Source organism: Hermetia illucens, chromosome 3, assembly GCF_905115235.1.
Source record: "Hermetia illucens chromosome 3, iHerIll2.2.curated.20191125, whole genome shotgun sequence".
Lineage (NCBI taxonomy): Eukaryota > Metazoa > Arthropoda > Insecta > Diptera > Stratiomyidae > Hermetia > Hermetia illucens.
In genome coordinates, this window is record NC_051851.1 from 140,810,362 (window position 1) to 140,828,537 (window position 18,176).

General features: G+C 40.7%; 1 protein-coding gene across 9 annotated transcripts in view; it reads left to right on the forward strand.

Annotated features, from left to right (window-relative positions):
* Positions 1-5,687, forward strand: part of LOC119650960 — a 299,212-nt gene extending 293,525 nt beyond the window's left edge. For 6 of the 9 annotated variants that reach the window (XM_038054208.1, XM_038054207.1, XM_038054206.1 and 3 more), the window contains one exon: positions 30-5,687. In XM_038054208.1, the coding sequence (XP_037910136.1) occupies positions 30-1,243 (1,214 nt within the window). In that variant the 3' untranslated portion in view covers positions 1,244-5,687. The remainder of the gene's footprint in view (positions 1-29) is intronic. The other 3 variants (XM_038054213.1, XM_038054214.1, XM_038054215.1) reach the window with 2 other exon arrangements.
* Positions 5,688-18,176: the final 12,489 nt, after the last annotated feature.

The window sequence follows — 18,176 nt, forward strand, 5'->3', positions numbered from 1 at the left end:
GATACTCACTATTTTTTATCTTTTTCAAGGCGATACAGTTAATGATTTGACAAGCGGTGGTCGCTTATCTACAGTTTCACCTAATAACTTACAAGTTGACCAACAAAGTCGTTTTCGACGCCGAAGCGAAGGTGATGCTCAGAGACAACAGCAGCAAAAACAAAACCTGGAAAACGGACAAAACCCAAATGCTTCGAATTTGAATCAAAATAGTGATATGCTTCCCGCTCAAAGTCCCCGACGAGTCAGTCTCGATTCGAGCGAATCGAAAACTGCCTCAGATCTCCTGGTAAGGTGCCGAAATACTAGGTGCGACCAAATGGCACTGGCAAGTGAGGCGAAAAAAGCATACAAAAGTTGCCATAACTGTTCGCATCAATATTGTTCCCGAGAATGCAGGCGTGCCCATTGGGAGAAACACCGGAAGGCGTGTTTACATTCACGTGTCTCCAACCTATGCAGACAGGTGCTGTCATCCTGCAAAGACGACACTGACACATTGCGTCACTTGAGTTTACTAGCCCGGAAGGGCTACTTTTCGCAAGGACGTGGTGTGGTGCGGATTCTTTTTCGCAGCCCAGAAAGTGCAGAGGCTTTCATCAAAAATGGATTTCAGTGTCTGGGAGAAGCGTCTTACGTTCGTTGGCCAGATCTAATGCCAGCTGAAATGGGGCTGGAGCTGTACTCAGAACTACTGCGGCTTAGTACCGAGTACAAGCCCGACTCAAAGATGCTGATCTATGTTGCAATCTGTGTTGTTTCCGAAGCACCGGGAACTGGAACTGCGCCAGTAAAATGGGAACGCCAATTAGTCTCGCGATGTGCCAAATTAAAACTATGCAAAACAATTTTGAACGAAGTTGATCCTGCCCTTCAACAAAGTGCGCCACCGCAAGAACCATTCACTGAGATCCTAATCCTTACATTCAACACTCAGAAGAAAACGTCTACAAAAGATCGTGAAATTATTTCCGTGAACATTCAAACACTTCTCAGCAGACGAGGTGTGTCTTTACGGAAACACTATCCTGAAATATACCAGCGCTTGCAGAACTACGTCGAGGCAATAACAGATAAATTCGCACCAGTAACTATTCATCCAAGGGATTCGCAAACCGGACAAGGATTCGTGTGTATTATTATGCCTAATTCAGGAGAAACAGAACTAAGTCGACTTCCGAAATCGGATACGGGCAATCGTGTAAGCACTTTTGATGTTGGCGAAGAATTGTTCGAGAGTTGATTTTCAGCGTAAGCTTGCTCAGTATAGGCTTTGTGCAAAGAGCTGTGCTAATTGTGACTGTAAAAGGACTTTTTCATAGAGAATGTGTGAAATTATGGATGAATGTTTAGATAGGTAGGTGGTAAGTGATGGGGGAATATTTTGGAAAAGTTTTGAATATGTTAAGGTAAATTTAGACTAGTGATCTCGGTCGTTTTAACTACCGAAAATTGCGAGAAAGTAGGGACTTTTTTGTAGTTCTCCCGATTTTAAGGCTTTCTGACATGTCATTCAGAAAGACGGTGTACTTGTCTTTTAAATTACTAATCTACACCTTTCGTGTTTAAATGTCCGCAACACACCCTCGGCTTCATCATATTCAAATTATATTAATCCATTCCTCGACGGTACTAGGGTGGACTTCAACCATTACATTACAAAGACTGCTTTGGTCACACTTTCCTTATTCAGTCAAGTCTAAAAAGTTATTTTTTTCAGCCTCATATGCAATATTTCGCAAGAACATGTGCAACGATCTAAACTATAAACGACTCTAATTATCCTTATATTATTATATCCTATGATATTTTGGCTTCTCTACAAGTTCGCTTTTTGCTCACATGTCGCTTGTCAGTTAGACACCATTTAACCTCCATAGATTTTTTTCTTATTCTAACCGGGGGTGTAAAATTTCTAAAGGCACTGGTCTAGAAAAGCTACAATGTGGGATTTAAACCCACTAAACTGTTTCCATCTCTATAGACTCGCCATAAAGTACATAAATGACAGATCGGGTCTAGCTTACTCTAGGTAGATTTCGTTCCCTCTTTCATTACCAGAACTCATAACTCCTTCCCTCATTCTCAGCTTAGGAAATCTGACGGAGGACCAAATTTGAAACTCTATCTTGCCAGTGAGGAACTATCCCCATAAGAATGGCTTATGCTTTACGAAAAATTGTTTGCCCGCATCGAGCAATATGTGCTCATAGATCTGTTCATCTTCAACATGTCTTCAAACTTCGTTCTTATTTGCTGGATAGAAAGGATATCAACCTTCCCAGCTAAGCGCCTTTTGACTTCATTTACTGGGTTTCCTTAAAGCAAGTGAACCTTGAGCTCATTCGTATTCCGCTTAATAGAGTTTCCGATCCTAACCTTCGCAGCATACCTTGTATTTGTTCTAGGAGATGGGATGGACTTCTCAGAAGTCTCCTTCTTTACCCTTTTGTTAAATGGCAATTATTTTTGACGGGAAAAGAGGACCTTCTGTTTGAGGAATTATTTTGAGTTTGACGATGGGTTACCTACATTAGGTTATTCTTCAATTTGTTTATAGAGAGGGAACCCTTTGCTAATTATAATAGCAGTTTATTTTGAATTATCATGCATCCTGTCAGAAGGAGGCATATCATTGAGCTGCTACGATATTGTAATAAGCAGCGCTTCAGGCTCCCATGTAGCTACACTTTACAAAAACATATGTGTGGTAATGGATGTAGTATGCCAGAATGTGTCTACCATGCACTACTCGTGCTCTTTCGACGGCCTCTGAGAAGGAATTCTATGACTCAGTCTAGACATTGCACGAAGTGCTACACTTACGATGGACTCACCTGATCCCTTGCAAACTCGGTCGGTACAGGAGGGTCTTAATCACAAGACGCAAAACTCTCGCACCTACATTCCACCGCCACCACCTGGTCCACAAATATGCGGATCGGATTACTTTACCATTTACCCGCATTTGACTTTGTCCGAAAATGATTAATTCCAGAAGCAGTTGCCAAATCTCGATTTCATAAATTGCCAGCTCCACTTGAACCACCAGCGCATCTCGCAAGCACTTGGTCTACGGAAAGACTGGCTCACGTTATCCACTGTGCTGTTTCGGTCATGGAGTGTGGCATTTCCCAGATAGGCGGACACTATTTTGATTACGATCCATCCCCTAGGTAGAGTCTCTTACATGTTCTCCGCTGGTGAGCAATTTTGCCAAGACGCAAATATGCTTTTTAACCATTAGACGAGTATTGGAGACACTACCAGGCCGTGGGCAGTGTAAATTGGAAAGACTTGAAGTCAGTTTGTCTTCTGTGCTTCCAGATTCTACATCCGATTGAAATTTGAACGGATTATTTCTGAGGCCTTTAAGGAGATCTACGGACAAAAATGTCCTCGATATGTCGAGAAACAATAAACATCTCACCAGTTGTACCTAACTACCACCCAAGGCTTTGGATGAAAAAGCGATCCGTCCTGGATCTTCCGCTCCTATATCATGGCAGTTAGGCCTTCAAATGTTATAGCTCCGCAATCGAACCTTAGTACATTCTTAAGCTGCATTAGCACAAATATATATGTAGAAACCTGTGTCGCCGAAACGCCTCCGTTCAGCTGTACTTTGTGGCAAACCTGCGCAGTCAATTTTCATGATGTGATAAGTCTTCCTTCGTGGTTGACGTTACTCAATCCGAATGGACCTTCTGAGTATCTCGTAGTTCATGAAGCATTACAGATGACCAATGCTTGTTTCTAAGGCTTTGCATATGGTGTGTAGCACCTTTCCCTAAGGTCGCGTTGCGTAGAGCCATGCGGAGTTCGCTAACTGCCCTGGCATAACCGCGTTCACGTTTCTACGTTCAGAGAATATCTTAGCCAGCGGGCAACGTATCAGTATCAGTATCATACTAGAGTTTACTGTCCCCCAAGTGGATGGCGGCAAAAGCGGAGAGATAAAGTGCAATGCCCCGCTGGATACCTCGTGATTAAGTTTCCATAATTTCGAAATAACGCACGCAACAAACATCTATGATAAATAATCTTGTTTAAATGCAGCTGGAAATCTTAGGGAGATAAGCCACCCCCAGGTTGCAGCAATGTGTGGAATTCTTATCCGCTAAAACCAACCCTCTTTTCCTGTTCCCGCAGAATGACTATAACATATTACGGCGGACCCCTGCATATATCAGTACGTCCTTTTTAGCCACCAACCTGGCTTTCCGGAGTCGGGATTCCTTTCCTGATTTCATCTGGAAGTTCAGATTGCAATGTAGTTTGCCCACATGGCTGACGTTGCATAATGTCCTCCTTTCCTCTATAAACTTTAGACAGTGGATTATTGTGCGCTCCGCGGGGTTCGATGTGTACTTAAGCCAATCGAGAAACTGATTTAACCGAAAGTGAAGTAAATACTTCAGTTATTTTCCATAAATTTTTTCTTTGTGGATTTAAAGAGTTCCGAGCCTACATGCATTTGATAGCGGATCACATTCACGAACAGCCTACGACTGTATATTGATCTACTACTATCAATTAACTTTTTTGGAGCCTCAGTTGGCTCAATTAAAGACATTTTTACCATTCCCGCTAAGTATCTTTCGAACCCCATCTCATTTCAAGCTAGACCCAAGACCTTTGCTATTGTATCCAAATCACATATAGTCGCTTTTGTAGATCAGCCGGAATTGTATTTCCTGCTCGTGATGATCTCCTCTGTCCCTTAATCCTTTTTTTCTTGTTCACAGATGTGATGTCTGCAATGACACGCTTCAGTTCACTCCAGGAGATCCCGAGATGCTTGCACTCCTCCTGCACTGATCTGCGCCATATGCTCGTTGTCCTTTCCACGGCAAAGCGTCGCCAGCAAGAGAGCTGTCACTTTTCACAGACGTGATGACTACAATGGCACGCTTCAGCTCACTCCAGGAGATCCCGAGATGCTTGCACTCCTCCTGCACTGATCTGCACCATGTGCTCGTTGTCCATTCCACGGCAAGGCGTCGCCAGCAAGAGAGTTGTCACCCTTCCTTAATGTGTGAACTATCACTACCACCAATACCGCCTTCAGATCAATACGTACACGGGTAACTGGCCTGTGCGCCAACGAAATTTTAGTTCGAATTGTATCAGGCCAGCTTATTCGTATGTTACGTCTTAGACAAAGGTTGACGAAGGGTTGGAGCTTTTGAATAACAGTGGCCGTCACTTTCCATGTGCTACTTTCACATATCTCTTCATTTTAGTGCTGCTTCTACAGCGGATTCCAATCAGATCACCTTTGATTACCGTGGGCCTTTCCATTGGATTATTGCTTACTCAAGAAATTACCTTTATATAATTTTCGGTGAAAAAATAAAGGTAAGTGGTTTTGGAGGCGAACGTTCTCTGAGCCTTCACATCAAAACCCTAGGCCCTCTCCTATGGTGATACACGTTCGCTACTAAGCAGAGTTGCAACCAAATTAATTTTTTCTTCCTCCTGCGCTTGTCATTTTTGAAGGCTCTCATGTAGAAATCTGTATTTCAGGTTCATCAATCGCTATCCCTAAAAGCGCCCTAGCCTACACCATCCTTCCATCTCAGGCAGGGCCTGCCTCCCATAGATATTGCCCTTACAGAATTTGCAGGCTGGATCACCCTCACCTATACGGATTAACCTATTCAGCCGGATTTTATCCACAATTAAAGGGTCATGGTATTGCTCATAGATTTCGTCGATACGGAATCGTCCATCCTCATGTAGGAGTCAAAAATGCTTCAAAGGATTCTTCTTTCAGAAACGACTAAGAATTCACAATTTTCCTTGGTAAGAAACCAAGTCTTCGAGGAATGCATGAGGACTGGCAAAATCATTGTCTTGTACAGTAACGGCTGTGACCATAAGGTAAGACGTTTCGAGCGAAACAGTTCTTGTAAGCTGAGATAGCCTCTGTAGGCTGCCAGCACCCGTGTGAAGATTTTATCGTCGTAGCTGTTATCGGTTGTGATTTTAGTTGTTGTTTCGAGCGAGCAACTTGCGTGTCCGACCCACGATAGTATGAATCTTGGTAGCCATGACATAGGCAAACAATTTTTGACAGAGAAAATTCGCATTTGGTCTGTAAGAGGTATCAGTTTTCGTGGCGGGGTTCGTCATTTTTAGATCTATCCAGCTCGAGGCTCATTTTGTGACTTTATAACAAGTTGTTTTTCGTGGAGGGTTGTCAGCCCTATCCAACCTGGAGAAACAGTTGGCACCATGTGTCCAGTTTTTAGGCGCGCCTTGATTCATCTTTCTCGTCTGCAGTTCTTTGTTATGTAAGAAAGAATACCCAGCGGTCTCCATGTGTAGGTTAAGATAGGGTTTGGTAGTAGAACTGTTGGTGTTGGCTTAGCAGGCCCCAGGTCTCATCCTCCATGGTGGGTACGAATCCACGTTTCGCCCTGGGATCTTTGACCACAAGTCCTATCTGTTGCCTTCTAAGTCACTCATTTGGCTTAGTTACAGAAGTAGAGAAGGTAAGCCACTTAATTGCTCTATCTACCAGTTCCAGTGGAAAGTAAACACCTCCTTGGAATTGACAAGTCATATTTTGGTCTGTTTTGCGGGAGTATTTGAAGCTGGTCTAACGATATTTTCGTGAAAGTTTGGTCATCCATATTTTTCATAAATTAACGTGGGGTTCTTTACAGTTTTAGTAGTACGACTTCCCTGCATACTCTCCTACGTTGAAGACGGTGTAGGGGTAGGCAAACGCTTGATAACGTGGCATTGCATATTATCTCCCAGTAGAATGCAACTGCATCAGGTGCTCTTTCAGATAAGTACTTGCATCATTATCGTAAGTCAGAATAATGTACAATTATGCAAACGTTTCCAATGAATTTCGACCACCTGGTATTTATTGCTTTAGTTCCCCAATGAGGAGAACAGGCATTGGAGTTATTAGCAATCAGTTACAGATGCCCTTAAGTTCTATAATAAGACTTGTTGGGTTATGCCAGCGGCTCATTTATATGTAATTACACAAAGCCAGAAGATTGACTCTTATAATCTAGTGTTGCTTTGTGACCACACATTCACAACGCTGGTCTACTAGCCGAAAATGTGTTTGTAGGATTCACTTTTACGGCCTTTCCACCCCAATTTATTTGTGGTCAATGTTAGCAGATAATAGGCAAAACTGCAATGTTTGAGGTTGATTTGATTTAACTTCATTTTCTCATTGCAGTTAACGACTGAATAAATTCCGAGCGTTTGACACTGGCGGTAATATGCCTCTTACCCAGACCCTCCTTTCGCTTTTGCACTCTTTGACAATATTCCATTTACCACCAAACCTTCTGCACTGATTTTATATATCGTTGCCATTCACCCCTTAGTCGGATATAGCGCGTCAACCTGACCTATGTGTCAGCTCCTCCAAGGTTTCCGTTCAAGCGCGGAGGATTTTGAGATCCAAAGCGGAATCCTCCCGGGTTGTATTCTGTCACCAATAATATTTCTTCTCGTTACTGCTGACGTTCTTAATGCAGCCCCGTGGAAGAATCCAAAGGACTATGACATCTTTCCTTAAACACCTCTACTACGCTGATAATATCTGTTTGGAGTCATCGATCTTGGCCAAATGGTTCTGAATATGAAAAGAGAGGCAAGTGGAGTTGGACTAAAGATAAACACCAACAAAACCGAAGTTCTCAGTCAGACGAGTTATCGCACTCTCCCTATCTGCATTAATGAGCAGGCAATCGAAGACGCCGAACAAATTGTATATCTAGGAAGCGTAGCTTCTGTCGACGGTGGTACCGAACTGGATGTTGCCCGAAGCACTGACAACACTAGATCCGCTTTCGCTGCGCTGTCTAAAATGTGGAAATGCAGTTATCTCAACACCAAGATCTAGTCGAGACTATTCTGTGGTCGAGACTATTCTGTGGTCGAGACTATTCTGTGAACCCACTCTCCCAAGATGGCCGATGAGTGGGTCGCCCCAAGAACACCTGGTGCAGAACAGTTGGAAGGGCGCGGGCATCTCGGCAAGTCCTGCGTTGATGAGACCCATTAATATGGGCTGTGAAGGTCTTCTTCGTGAAGTATTTGTATATTATGTATTCGGGCACCCCGCTGGTGAAGTCCCTTTTACCGGATGTTGTATATCCTACTCTATGCGCACCTTCCCAACTGCCACCAACTTTCAAATAATTGTCTACGGTGTGAAGCCGTTGCTACTTGGTGGTTACTTTATGCTGTTTTCTCTCAATTTAGATATTTTAGCCTATTTTAATTAGCAATCGAGCATCAAACATTTTTTACACTACTTTTTGATGATGGATCGAACACGATATCTATCACACATTACCTCATTTAGGGTGTGATCTTAGTGAGTTATGCGACTGATCATAAGCACAACGATGCCTCCACAACTACAAGGCAGCATTCATTGTTTCTTGCTGTCTTGCCACTCGTCAAGCTGGTCGATTCTGGATCTCGTACCCGAATTCGAATATAAGTTGTGTCATAAATGTCTGTATTTGTCTTTGTGCTCGTCATTTCACTGTAGGTTAATCACTTGCACTGCACTAAATGTGACGATAATTGAACTAAAAAACAATCCCAGTGAAAACGAAATAGGAGAAAATAATGGGAAAATAATAATGGACCGTGTGGCCGCCTATGCTTCCAATGTGTGTGATAATCTACAAATTTGCTTCCTCTTAATTCGAATGCTTAATATGATACTTAATTCACTTCTACCTAGTAATTATTCTAATTTCATGTGACCAGTAAATGTTATCCTATCGGTCAACAGCATATAAACCTTCTGTAATCTGTTCTACTAGTTCTTCCTATCATATCAGAACTCGCGTTTCTATTTTATGATATTTCAAAATGACGTCCTTATGAAATTGTTCGTGCCAACAGTAAAAAGATGATGCGCAAAAAGAATGAAGATAGAAAGAGGAAAGAATCTAAGTGCATCTCCCCTTACCACCTATCTATTAACAAAAAGTTTTCCGCTTTGTGTAGATACTTGAAAAAATAATAGATATCCTTTGTGATTATTTTATGCCTTAGTACGAAACGTATTAGAGACAGAATAAGTAAATTATTAATTACATAAAATGTTGAATAATTTGAATCCGATTTGATACTTATAGGATGAAATTGGTTTTTGTTAAGTTTCCCTATTCCAATCTATAAAAAAATCTTAATATTTTTGGGTCCATCATTTTAAACCTATTCCTAAACAATTTATTACAATAAGCGATGGAGAACTCAATTTATGAAATTTATTAGCAAAATTCTATGCTACTAACTAAACAAATGTTATTATTATCCTAGTAAATTCTAAATATAATTCATCTTTCAGACCTCCGATTTTTTTAAACGCAAGATATTTTCACTAACTTTTAAATTTTTATACGCTACAAGACTAGCTAGAGGAAAATGAATCGGAAATTCGAAGGGAACGATAGCAGAAATACAAAAAAATTAAAGGCTTTGATAAGATAACCATAATGTGTGCTATATAAGTATGTATAGTATATCCATTACATTCAAACATATATAAAAACAACTGATACCAACTAGAAATGTTGATTCGTATTCTCATTAAATCGTTTTATTAGTGAATGCAATAAAAGTTGAAACACCAAAGTGAAAAACAATAACAGAATGAGATGTCAAGCGAATTAGTATTTTAAACATATTTACCTAGTAAAAGTGTAGAAGAAGAGAACATAGGGAAAAATACAAAAATAACCAAGAAAATTCCAAACTTTTTTAAAAGAATATGGTAATCATGAAATTAAATGCATAAAATTAAAGCTGAAACAAATAAAATTCTTGTTTGGAAAATTTATATCTTAAAGAAAAGCGTTACAATAAATACATTTAATCTAAGAATCATGATTGTTAGTTGAATATTTTTATAGTTATTTGAATTTTTATTTTTTTCTATTAAATAAATGTGTACTAATCAAAAGATTGCAAAAATGCAACATTTTAAATATCAAAACGAATAAGTAAATAATTAAACAAAATATTGAATATTAGTTAGTTATATTACTTGCCAATTATAAAAATGATGTGGATAAAAAAATAACATAAATTCTAGGTTTAGAGAAGAAATATTGAAATATTGCGTACCGAATCTGTTGTTTATTTGAACAACTGTAAAATAAGGGAACTGTTGTTTAATTGAATTAATTGAATAAATAAATACATAAATGATTGAATAAATAAAACAGCTAAAAATTTATTTATAAACTATAAGATAACTATAACTTTTTCGAATTCAGCTATTTCATACTCACAAATAATTTATAAAAACTAAGAACCGAATGAAATGATAATAGAGTGTATAAAATCAAGACATAAATAAAGGAATATTAATGCTGAAATAGTGCTTGATGTCTTCGTTAAAATTTTGTTACTACTGAATACATATTCACTTTCTAATTCTTTTACTATATATAATTCAAGTAGACTTCAACGATACCCAAGTTTTTTTGGAATGTTTAGTATTATACTAATATAATTTGGCGCAAGTTTTCTACATAATATTAAACTCTCGTTCTTTGTAGCTTCATTAAATGGATCGAATCATATCTTATATTTGATATCCGATTATTTGAATATACATATTCATATGTTGGAGTTTCGAAATTTTTTATAAAAATAAGGTGATCTCTCGACAGAGTATAGTATAGCCTGCAACCCCAAAAAGCTGAAGAAAATTTAAAATAGGTAATGAAAAGTAGAGGAGTTCAAATTTTCCACTTGGTCACGGCAAATGCAAAACATGGCAATGTGAATGTTATCTCTTGATAACCAAATTGCCTCTCTTCCTGTACATAGTATAATGTTACTGTTGAGTCCTGTGAGTTAGGTTTTAAAAATACACATAAAGTATTCCCCGCTCCTAAGGGGCGACTAAAAGGGATAGAAATTCAAACCTCACTGTTACCAAAACTCCAACAATGCTCTAGATAGGGACTGACTTCGCGGTTACGACCTTTGGCAATCTTAAAAATCGATAACTCGAGCGAGAATTTCAGCGATATAAGCTAGACATTCTGGACACAAGTGAAGTAAGATTATGGAACTCTGGAGAATACTCCCATCCCACTTGTCAGAATAATGGTAAAGTGCTTTTGTATTCTTGAAAGCCAAGTGGTAGCAGACGCAAATCCAATGTGGGATTATTTCCAACGGCTATCACAGGGCAGGGTCTCTATACCATGGCCGGTTTCTGACAGAATCCTGACTGTAAGATTCCGGTCCATGTTATGGAGTATCACAGGTGTACAATGCTCTGTATCAACGAAGATTATCGACATAGTGAAGAGGGATATTTTTTGCAAGCAATTCCACGCAGTTAAGAAGAGGCCTCCTAAAAGTGACGTTGTGTTCGTGATGGATGATCTGAATATCAAGGTGGGCTCCGACAACACCTTGTTCGGTCATATGATGGGTGAATACGCCGGGGGTGAAGGGTCATCATCCTCCTCGTCATTGGTGGCACATTGTTCGAATACATAGCTTGGCCAGTTGGGTTTCAACTGATTGACCACTTTGTATATTAAGAATTCGGTATCCTGACTAAATTGATAACACCGACTAGGCTGATTCTAATAAATGTACAAGGCCAGACAAAAGCAGCAGGATCACTCTCGAGACCATTTAATATCAGTGACGGTGTAAGACAAGGGGATGTCCTATCTTGCATCTTTTTAAACCTTGCCCTGGAAAAAGTGATTCGTAATGCTGAGTAAATGCGAAAGGCATCAACATATTCAAGTTCACTCAACTACTGGCCCATGCTAATAATATCGACATTATGAGAGGAATAACTCGGGATGTACAATCTACCTTCATCCATATCGAGCAGGCGGCAATCAGTGCGTGATCTTGGGCAGAACGTTAATAAAGACAACACGAAGTGTCTCGTGGCAATGTGTCCACCCAACCAAATAGGACTGGTTAAATGAGAGTAATTAAAACAGCAGATTGCAACTTTGAGAGCGTTGATAATTTTTCCTATAAAGGATTGAAAATCACAACCGATAACAGCTACGATGATGAAATCCTCACACGGTTGTTGATAGCCGTCCGTCTCACTGTAGGGTAACAGCTCTTACTGTACAAGACTATGATCCTTCCAGTTGTCATGTATTCTTTGGAGACTTGGGTTCTTAGCAAAAAAAATTGTTCACTCTTGGCTGCGGTCGAGAGAAGAATTGTTGAATGAACAATTCCCTAACTTATACAACGGCGAAATTTAAGAGCAATGCCATGACCATCACATTGTGGATAAAATCCGGCTCAATAGGTTGTGGTGGGTGGGTTACTTAACCCGCATGGTTGAGGATAATCCAGCCCGCAAAGTCTATAAGGGCAATATCTACGGTATAAAAAGAAGACAAAACAGATACTGCCTGAGATAGAGCGGTGGCGTAGGCCAGGACGTCAGAAAGCTTTTAGGGATATCGAATTGGTGGAACGGCACATAACTGGAATATCTGGACTTCCTTACTAAGGCGCACTTAGACCGAATACCGGCTGTTACGCCGTTGCTGATATAAAGTGAACTTAGGAGTTCACGGGAGTCACGGGCCTTAGGAAAAATCACCATCTAATGATCGCTTACCTTCACTTGCGTATTGCGTCCAGCGATACTAGTAAGGATGGTGAAACTTTGGTCCCAAAGCTCAACGTCGGCCGCTTATAAGAGCCAACCATCGCTAAATAGGAGAGCTATTTTGCTGTTCGGGAAGCAGATACACTGAGTAACTCGCCTGAGAATGTTGATGAGCATTTTGGAGCCATCAAAAACCCCCTTTCCTCGGGTGTTAGGCAGGTCGTCGGCCAGTTCCCGAAAGGGCGTCACACACAGATCTGGCTACATATGAAATCATAGAAGGAACATCTCAAAGCCTTGATTGACACAGAGCAGGCTGGTTTCCGCTCTGGGTCCTCCTGTATTGACCACATCAACATCCTTCGGGCCATTTTAGAACAGTGTGCAAAGTTTAGATCATCGGTTCACCTGATCCTCATCGATTTCGAGAGAGCTTTCGATAATGTGAATACGGCGTATCTCCGGCGTTCTCTACGCAGGGGAGAGCATTCCGATTAATAGCTATAATCGCAGCGACATATGATAGGACAAAATGTCGTGTGTTACACCGAGGTAAAAGCTCAGGGGATTTTGAGGTCTAAAGTGGACTCCGCCAGGGTTGCATCCTGTCACAGATATTTTTTCTTTTTGTTATCGGTGTCGTTCTTCATGCTGTCTTGTCAGCAGGACGTGGAGGGGTTCAATGGACTATAAAATCTTTCCTCAAACACGTCGACTTCGCTGATGACATCTGTTTGCTCTCACACCAGGTCATGGACCTTGGCCAAATTGCTCTGAAGCTAGATATAGAGGCAAGTAAAAGTCGGACTTATGATAAATACCAACAAAACCAAGGTTCTCGGTACGATGGGTCAACTGGTGGGCAGAACATCGAAAGCGTCGATCAATTTGTCCATCTAGGAAGCGTTATTTTACTGACGGTAGTAATGAGCTTAATTTTTCTCGGCACATTAAGAGCACTAGATCCGCTTTTACTGCTTGGTGTAAAATCTGAAAATGAAGTAATCTCAACATCAAGATCAAGTGAAGACTGTCCTGTGCTAATGTTCTTTTTGTGTTAGCTATGAACCCGTTTTTGGTTCAAGAGGTTCAAGGGTTTTGGTCCGTTTAGAGGCATCTCTGCTCCCTTCCTGGCCAGTTCGTCCGCTGCCTAATGGCCTTCTAACTGAACATGGCCAGGAGCCCAGAGTATCCAGGCTTCATTGTGCACGTCGAGCGTGTTCAGTGTCTCAAGGCATTCACACTGGTATGGAGTTCAGCTGATTGGACCTTTGGTATCGGTCACAATAGCAATGTTTGCTTGCTCTACCGTTAGTCATAATGTGGCCGTTTGAGTTTTGCGGTAGACTTTTCGCAACCTCACAGCATACCCCTCAGCAAGTTTCACCAACTTAAACTGCTGCTTCAAGGCAGTGCAAATTTTTCCCTTCGGCTATATAAAGACCTTATGTTTCTGGGCCCGTACTGTGACATTCTCCCCAAGTGAGCTCTCAACTTATGTTCGAAAGCCATCAATTTTGGCCAAGATAGATTTCAGCTCAAACATGAGGTCAATCTTCTGGGTCCTTCGAATCTTGTTGACGTTTCCGACTAGGTCTTTTAAGTTAGGGTCAGTTTTGGTTTTTTTTTAATATCTCCGCGTGGAACAAATTGCCTTTGCTAGACATCACAATTGCCTCGGCGCAAATTCGGACTTTTGCTTTCTTCTTCCCCAGGGTGATTAGTAAAAAGGCGACATTTTCGTCCCCTTTAGATTTCACCGATTCGATTGCCGAAGCTCACACTTAAGGGCCCTACTTTCTCCCTTTCATACTTTTAGTTCCTTTTTTTGGAACTACTAGTATGATTTCCTGATGATTTCCCGGAGGATCCACATCTTTTTCCCGAACTCGCTTGTTTGGTAGCTGGTTGGCGCTAATATAATTACCTGTCACTTGGGTCGCTCGTGAGACTATTGGGGCAGCCAGTATCGACTTGCTCCTGGAGTTTGCGATATTTTGTAAGGTTTGGTATATGTTGTGCTTGTCCTTGATTAACTCGAACAGGTCAACTATTTTTGCACCAAACTGTGTGAAGGGTAATTTCCTCGGATGGGAGTTCTGCTATCCATGAGTCCTAACCGGGTTCCTGTTTTTAAATAGTGCTTCATCGTTGGCATTTATTGGCCTCCCCTCCGCTTCATTTTTTATGATCTGCAACATTTACGGAGATTTCAGAGTTGAAGAGCTTTTCTTGAATGGATCCTTTTCTTGGTCCTAGAGTGCCTCCTGCTGTCACTCCTCTAGAACGTCGTCGATTTTATTACTGGTGTTCTCCGTCTGTGTGTCACACCAATTTCTTCAGGGACGGTTATTGCTATTGATATGAAATTTTGTGGAAAAGTGGGAATTGTGAATCCCCTTGGGTGCAGTGATTAATATCGTTCTACGATAAGTTTAAGGGGGTTCCCATACTTGCAAAAGGGGAGTGGAAATTTTTTTTATCGAATGTAGCCATGTGTGGTGTGAAATGGTCTCGGGTATTAGTTTTGACATTGGTTGCGAAGGAGAGCAGTGCAAGGGTTCGAAAGAGGTCAATTATTTTAAGGACCTGTTCTTAGAAACTACCCAACCGAAAATGATGCATGCACATGATATCTAGGCCTCAAAATACTCTCCATTATGATATCTGCTTAAATAAAGTAAATGATAGTATATTATTATCTATTGAAAATTTACTGTGAAACCCCCTTAAATCCATCTTAGATCCGCAGTGAGATAGACTTTAATTAGAAGCATCATACTGGAAAACTGGATGGAAATCCTGCTATTACAAACAAGGTTACTGTAGGTCAAAGTTGCCGCGTGAAATTACTACTCCCCATTAGATACAATGCCAGTACCACGTAGAATTGTATATGGGATATATTCAACGTATATCTACTTTGAGCTATAATTAAGTTAAACCAACGTATACATAAATATTCTTAGATAAAAAATCAATAAAACCTTTCATCCTTGAAGCACCGAGCTTCCGGTTGTCGAAATTTTATTTTTTAAATACCGAATAGTCATTAGTTATACGATATTTCGAGGACCAGCTGTCCTCTCCCTCAGTGAGTTTTTGTCTGAACTGCTTATGGTCCAGCTTGTCCTTAAATCCAGACCTTAATTACTAGTCAATTTTATTACCTTTTATTACCAACAACAACCGGTATCCGGTCTAGGCCTGGCTTAATAAGGTACTCCAAACACCCCGATTTTGCGCCCAGGCTCACAAATTCGATATCTCTAAAGGCTGTCTGGTGTCCTGACCGTGTACAGTTTTACCTTGGCTATGCTGTCATAGGCGGCTTTAAAGTTGATGAAAAGATAGTGCAACTGATGCCCATATTCCAACAGTTTTTCCATCTCTTGCCGCATAGGGAAAATCTGATCTGTTGCTGATTTGCCTGGAGTAAAGCTTCTTTTGTATGGGTCAATGATGTTCTGGGCGGGTCTGGTTCTTTATTACCTAATTAACTAAAAAAGCCAACTGTAGACGTTTCCTAAATCACTGCTAATTATTTTTTCCTGCCGATGATGAAATCCTCTAATACATCAAATTTACGGAAGTCATTAACCTCCTTAATTACCCTTTGGTTATTCTCCGTTACTGCATGTTCCTCCTCGATGATGTGTCTGGCTACCAATAATTTGAGGGCAGGTGTTGGTCTGCTTTTTGCTTTCGCCACATTTGTTTCCCTTATATGTTCGTTGAACCTCGTTGTTATTAATTTTCTAAACTTCGTTGTTATTAATTTTTCACAATCGGTGCAGGTAATCTGATAGATTCCGCTTTTCTCGCTATCTTTTTAAGGGCCCAAGAGGCTTTCTAATCGTGTCGGCCGGTAGATATCACCTTGATGTGACGTTTTCTTAAGACGTTTTTCACCTGGTAGCTAATTTGGGAACGGATGATAGGAACTCGACGTTTTTTACATGGTCCCGTTTGTGTAAAAAATGTCGTCAGGTTATTTCTTCCGATTTTCGTCGTTTTTTTAATGATTATTCATTCTATGGCCTTCCTGCTGAACCTTTTTTTTCCTGCAGTTTCAATGATGTAGCGCTTCTCTTTATTTAAACGTTCCTCTGATAAAGGCGTGGTTAGCATGCAATGGAGCATTGCGTTGTACGGTGCCATTTGTCGTGATAAGGAGTGTTCTGATGATGCTGGGATGGTTCTCTGCGTGGATGTTGGTTTTCGATAAATGTCGAATTCAATTTTTCCTGTGTTGTTGATGATGAGTAAGCCCAAGAAGGGTAGTTGGTAGTTCCATGGTGAACCGTGTGGATCGTATTCAGTTTGTTGAGTATGGTTTCAAGTTAGCATCGTTTCCCCATTGCAAAAATGTCGCCCACATATCTGGCTGAGAATCTTGATAAAATACCAAGTTGCTCTATATGTTCTTCTATTCGTTCCACAAAGATATCGCTGATAAATGGTGATAGCGGATTACCCATGTGGACGCCCCGCCCCTATGATTTTGAAATATCAATTGCTGAACATGAAGTAGCTTTCACTCGTACAAAGGGTAGCTAACTTCATATATTGTCATACTTTCCTGATTCGTCGATATTAATTAGTTTTTCCTCTAAGTATGCCAGTGCTTCCTTTATTGGTATACTAGGGAAAAGGACTTTAATGTCAAATGGAACCATACCTTCCTTATCCAAAAGTGTTTCCGTGTTTCGAAATTTTGCAATGAGCTCTTTCCTGCTCCTTTCAGTTCGTTTTCTCGTTGTTACCCCCTAGTTCGTTGAATCTTTGCAATAGCGACGTGCTACCTTCTGTATTGGAGAGTTTGTCGCCGCTATGATTTCACGCATTTTATTACTTGATTTGTGTATCTTTGGTGCTAGGTTCTCTGTTATGTGTCAGCATTCTTTTAGCGTCTTTTCAATTAGTTTTTTTGCCTTTGCATTAAATGTTAAATAATAAAGACATGAATATGAATTAGGTTTCTTTGATTTGAGGACTCCTTCTTCCCCTCCTCCTTTCTAACCTGTAAGGCTCACAATAATCATAAAGGGCAGCCTCCAATATAATGATCTGGGGTGGGATTCCTAAAGACTGCGGCTCTTGATCATCTGAGAAAGGAGAAGCATTGATTGAGGATACAATCCGTCGTCGATTTTCCCTCGCCATTGCGGACGGGTCCGGAGTTTTACAACTCCACGCTCTTGGTCCAGCGGTTATTTTATTGTTTCGATAGGTTCGTGCGATATCTCGTTGGTTGTTTGATTTTCAGGATTCGATGCGGTATAAGGATACGGGAAGTTTATGTAGAATGACTCTTGAGAAACTGAAGTGCCCCCCCCCCCCATTTTTACATTCGGCGAAACACTCGACTAAAGCTTCAATATTTGCGGGTGGACCTTCACTGCCAATTTCGCATTTTCAAGATTTTAAGGATAGTTCCCTTCTCTCGTTCGTCTCCGGCCACTCAGGATGGTCTCCTCGTCGGCGTCGATCATCGCCAATTCACTATGCTATTACAACTTTTGACTCGTTAACATGATGCGTTCAATTT